The following is a 5632-nucleotide window of genomic DNA, read 5'->3' as shown; positions in this document are numbered from 1 at the left end:
TCACATCTGCTCTGTGGAAGGGGGATGAGGGTGGAAAGCAGGCGGGAGGACAGTTACTTCAGCTCGGTGACAGCCACCGAGCTCCAGCTGTCAGCAGTGTGCCTGGGACACGGGCAGGCCAGGCTCCCCGAAACCAGGGACCGTCCATTTCCCAAGATGATATTGTTCTCTCTCTGTTTGCAACAAAGCGCCAGGTGGCCTGAAATTCTCAGGGTGTTTGGTGCCATCCCGTCAGAGCTCACCACCCATCCCAGTGGGATCACGTCGCCAAGGGGGGCAGTGAGCTGGGTGGGGGGGGGCGTGCAGCACCACCGTGTGTCGTTAGAGGTACAATGACCCACATCCTACAGAGGCCAGGGCCATTTAGGGGCAAAATCGTAACGATACAACCTGCTCTCTAAACTAGCCACCTGGTGATGGTGAGATGGCCGATGTCTGGCCCCTGTCATACCAGGTTAGCTCTCGGAAGGCAGGTCACGACTGAGCAACTAGCTGATACTTCTCCTGAGTACTTTCTGGAATATCTTTTTGCCTAGGGCTCGAGACATTCTCGAGAAACAAGATAAAAAGGAAACAGGAGCACGTTTCCTAAGGACTCAGTTAGTGGTGGCTTTCCATGTATCAACGGCCAGTGGGTCCACTTGTCAGGGATGACAGCGTGTCCGTTTTTCTGGACAGTTACTCAGCCTTGGATGATGGAATGCTTCCTTAGACGGAACGCTTTTTTCTGCACCCTCTGCTCTTCCCGGGAGGTAACCTCGCTCTGCTCAGCTCTAGTTGAGCTCCCACCACAACACACTGTAATTTCTTCTTTGTGTTATGTCGGAGGCCAGAAGTCCAGGAAAGCAAGAAGCCATCCTTTATTCCCTTTCGTGTTGCTGCACTGTGTCCTAATAGGTGCTAATTTAAAGTTGGGGAATCAGTCAATGGGTTTTTAAAATTTAAGGCTCTGTGTACCATCATCCTGTCTCGCCCTATGCCTGTTTAGACTCTGACAGCCTTTTCCGTCAGTGTGCCCGTGTTGGTGTGACTGATAAGGCAGAGAGACCCTCTAATATGCATTGTCACATCGGCACAAGTCACAGTGGCTTTTTTTATTCCTTGTCCAAACAGAGAGAAATGGAGTCGGTTTGGAATTATCCGTAACTACAGGACAGTTGTCGCGGGCAGGTGGCCTTCAGTGCGTTTATTTTAACAACCTGGATGGAAGAGCCGCCTTCTTGCGCTGGCCTGAGGGATGGCTGAGATAGGCTGTCTATCACAGGGCTTGGCCGTCCCTGCCACGCAGGACAGCTGGCTGTCACCGTGAGAGCCCGCGTCCACTGGCTGGAGAGTCGGGGTGTCTGTGCCACAGTCGGGTTGCAGGTATCGGTGCGATCAGGATCTCGGCTTTCCTTCACCCTCCTCCACAGAGGCAAGGGGTGGCCCCAACTACTGCCCATTTCAGCTTGACGGGACAACAGCGCCAATCGTGTTCCTACCCCGTTCCTCAGTTTAGAGGACGATTTAAAGTCATGCTCAGAAGAGAAAGTAATGTAAGTAGGAATGAAACGCATATGCAGCCACCCAACATGGAGCTCTGGATGGACAGAAGGAAGTGCGTGTCTTAGACCTTAGACCCACATCCCCAGGGATGGAGACAGGAGGGGCTAACGGCAGTGAGCTGTAGGAAGGAGGCATTATATTTGTGTGAATTGTATCTGCTAAGGACACACGCCAAGGGTATCTGTGTAACACAACAGAATTCGGGCAGGATTTCAGGAGACGCCGGTCCCATCATCCCAGTGTCCATGGTTGGGTACCAGTTCCAGGATGTAAGGGAGCCGCCCACAAGCAGCGACGGGATGGGGTCAGCACTGAAAAGATATGCAGGGCCACAGGGAGGACGGTTGACAACACGGCATGTTTAATCTGTATCTATAGAAAACATTTATAGAAGCTCTCTACTGGACGGATTATAGAAATACATTTAATATAGAATAGTGCACTTTCGTGTACTCACTGTGAAAATAGCACATTTATTTAGAGAGGGATTTTACGTCCACAGTTCTTGATGATGATTGGAAATAGACCCATTTCCTTCACTNCCCGTGTTGGTGTGACTGATAAGGCAGAGAGACCCTCTAATATGCATTGTCACATCGGCACAAGTCACAGTGGCTTTTTTTATTCCTTGTCCAAACAGAGAGAAATGGAGTCGGTTTGGAATTATCCGTAACTACAGGACAGTTGTCGCGGGCAGGTGGCCTTCAGTGCGTTTATTTTAACAACCTGGATGGAAGAGCCGCCTTCTTGCGCTGGCCTGAGGGATGGCTGAGATAGGCTGTCTATCACAGGGCTTGGCCGTCCCTGCCACGCAGGACAGCTGGCTGTCACCGTGAGAGCCCGCGTCCACTGGCTGGAGAGTCGGGGTGTCTGTGCCACAGTCGGGTTGCAGGTATCGGTGCGATCAGGATCTCGGCTTTCCTTCACCCTCCTCCACAGAGGCAAGGGGTGGCCCCAACTACTGCCCATTTCAGCTTGACGGGACAACAGCGCCAATCGTGTTCCTACCCCGTTCCTCAGTTTAGAGGACGATTTAAAGTCATGCTCAGAAGAGAAAGTAATGTAAGTAGGAATGAAACGCATATGCAGCCACCCAACATGGAGCTCTGGATGGACAGAAGGAAGTGCGTGTCTTAGACCTTAGACCCACATCCCCAGGGATGGAGACAGGAGGGGCTAACGGCAGTGAGCTGTAGGAAGGAGGCATTATATTTGTGTGAATTGTATCTGCTAAGGACACACGCCAAGGGTATCTGTGTAACACAACAGAATTCGGGCAGGATTTCAGGAGACGCCGGTCCCATCATCCCAGTGTCCATGGTTGGGTACCAGTTCCAGGATGTAAGGGAGCCGCCCACAAGCAGCGACGGGATGGGGTCAGCACTGAAAAGATATGCAGGGCCACAGGGAGGACGGTTGACAACACGGCATGTTTAATCTGTATCTATAGAAAACATTTATAGAAGCTCTCTACTGGACGGATTATAGAAATACATTTAATATAGAATAGTGCACTTTCGTGTACTCACTGTGAAAATAGCACATTTATTTAGAGAGGGATTTTACGTCCACAGTTCTTGATGATGATTGGAAATAGACCCATTTCCTTCACTTGCAGTAACTGTCACCAAGAAAAGTCACAGCGCCCATCATTTCCCATGATTCCTCAGCCAACGTCTCCTTTCTCACGGTATTTCCCAGAGTCGCCGAGAAAGTTCGCATCAGTAAAAGAGTCTAGAAAAAGCCCGCGTGTCCGCGGGACCCCGCCCCTACATCTGCCTGCACTCGTGTCGCGTGCACATGGCCTGTCGCTCGATCCGCCACGTGCCCTCCTCGTAGGTGCAGTGGCAGATGGTGCACTCGTCCGTTTTCACTTCTCGTCCAGCTGGGATGACAGCCGTCTCTGCGAAGCAGTTTGGACCTGAAATGCAGAAGCAGGTTTTGTATTACGTGTGGGCACAAATATGTTCTGTATTTAATGGGGCAGCTAGCTTTCCAGTGTATGTTTTATTCATCCCGTTTTATGAAGGGCAGTGGAAAAGTTATAATCTCAGAAATGCACAGCACTCCCACGTTTGTATCTGAGGTATAACCAATGTGATTTCAAATTTTGATGAGTGACAGCGCTGTGACTTTCACTAACAGGTTCTCCCACGGGGCCTCACACATAGGCCAAATCTGCGAGCACTTGATTTAATGAATTCTAAATAATCATAGGAAAACAAAAACAAAAACATAAGGAACCGTGACTTTCCAAGAGCCAGTCTCATTCTCCAAGGCACTTTTAGGAGAGCGATCTAAACAAGCTTGCTGCTTGAAACACCCCCAGCCCCGTGGGACGCCCACACACACCTCGTGGAGCAGGCCTCGGAGATCACTGGAGGCTCCTGAGGCGTGGCCGCTGACCAGCCCCTGGAACTGCTGCTTTGCGATGAGGCCAGAGAACTGGCCAGGTAAGAGCTCCCAGGAGACGCTGACGCTGCTGGCCGGGGACCACACTTAGAGAAGCCCGGTCTCGGCACGTTTCGGCGTCACATCTGGGACAGTCATCCCTGAGAACCGAGGACCCCTGCGATTCTGCAAAGGTGCCACACCCGCATTTTACATGAGGTCAAGGATACGAAGACGGGAGTGTCTGAAAGGCTTCCCGTAGAGCCGAGACACAGTTTTGATGTTGTGGCTCACAGACCTGATTCAGCCAGCACTGCCCGCTAACTTCCCCCTTACGAGGAGCCGCCGGGAGCCCTTGCAGCCTAACAGCCGACGTTGAACCTGAGCGACGGGCTCATAGTCTCCCTCCCTTCGCTTCTAAAGTCTGGGAATGTGCTCACTACCAAAACACGTTTAATTATAATGTATGAAATCATAAAAGAGATGGAAAACGTTCACCTACAAAATTTTAAAAAGCTAACTGAACTCATCAGAGCCCCAGGATAAAAACTGCCCTGTGTGTAACNTCCCTGAGAACCGAGGACCCCTGCGATTCTGCAAAGGTGCCACACCCGCATTTTACATGAGGTCAAGGATACGAAGACGGGAGTGTCTGAAAGGCTTCCGGTAGAGCCGAGACACAGTTTTGATGTTGTGGCTCACAGACCTGATTCAGCCAGCACTGCCCGCTAACTTCCCCCTTACGAGGAGCCGCCGGGAGCCCTTGCAGCCTAACAGCCGACGTTGAACCTGAGCGACGGGCTCATAGTCTCCCTCCCTTCGCTTCTAAAGTCTGGGAATGTGCTCACTACCAAAACACGTTTAATTATAATGTATGAAATCATAAAAGAGATGGAAAACGTTCACCTACAAAATTTTAAAAAGCTAACTGAACTCATCAGAGCCCCAGGATAAAAACTGCCCTGTGTGTAACTCGTGGGAGTGAGTTAAGCGGTGCTGCCTGCATGTCAGCCAAACACCACACTCAGGAAACAGCCGGGGCACACGGTCCGCCCCCTCCTGGAACTTTCTCCTTGTCCCCCACTCAACAGGGCCCAGGGTTCTTCCCTCGACCTCTGCCATTCTCCCTCGGACACCTCGAAGCATTACCGAGCTGCTCTGGGAACAGCCCTGAATCACAGTCCCATTGTATTTCCCTCCCGAGCACTAGTCCTGTATTTCCAGAGGGCAGCTGTCCACATGGCCTGCTGATCCCCCAGACCGAGGCCCACCGGGGCCCAGCGCCGCGTCTGTGTGGTCTGATGAGCTTTATTGGTGGCAAACTGACCCTCTTCCATCGGCTTTGGTGAATTGTAACACAGTAATGTGCTACACAACCACATTTTGGTCACCAACAGACAGCATAGATGACTGTGGTCCCATAAGATCATAATGGAGCTGAAAACCTGCCATCACCTACTGGCGTCCTAGCTGGGGTAACACAACACATGACTCACGTTTGGGGTGATGCCAGTGTAAACAAAGCCACGGCCTGCCCGTCGTATAAAAGAACAGGACATACATGACGCTTGATATTGACAATAAACTTCAGGTTTGTGTGTTTTCTATACTATGTTTTCCATCGTATTTTAGAGTGGACTCTTTCCACTCATAAAAGTGTGCTGCAGAGCAGCAGCCCACTCCGTCAGCGCTGCCT

The 5632-nt window shown here is 51.2% G+C and overlaps 1 protein-coding gene across 5 annotated transcripts in view; it reads right to left on the bottom strand.

The window, feature by feature from the left end:
- Positions 1-2956: 2956 nt before the first annotated feature.
- Positions 2957-5632, bottom strand: part of VWC2 (von Willebrand factor C domain containing 2) — an 87005-nt gene continuing 84329 nt past the window's right edge. For 4 of the 5 annotated variants that reach the window (XM_019653018.1, XM_019653016.1, XM_019653017.1 and 1 more), the window contains exons 4-5: positions 3898-4122; positions 3380-3466 (exon numbers count right to left, since the gene is read on the bottom strand). In XM_019653018.1, the coding sequence (XP_019508563.1) occupies positions 3920-4122 (203 nt within the window). In that variant the 3' untranslated portion in view covers positions 3380-3466; positions 3898-3919. Of the gene's footprint in view, positions 3467-3897; positions 4123-5632 lie in introns of all 5 variants that reach the window. The other variant, XM_019653021.1, reaches the window with a different exon arrangement.

Source organism: Hipposideros armiger, unplaced genomic scaffold, assembly GCF_001890085.2.
Source record: "Hipposideros armiger isolate ML-2016 unplaced genomic scaffold, ASM189008v1 scaffold_191, whole genome shotgun sequence".
NCBI classification, from domain to species: Eukaryota; Metazoa; Chordata; class Mammalia; order Chiroptera; family Hipposideridae; genus Hipposideros; species Hipposideros armiger.
Note: the sequence above shows the minus strand (reverse complement) of the source record. Positions and strands in the feature narration are given on the sequence as shown.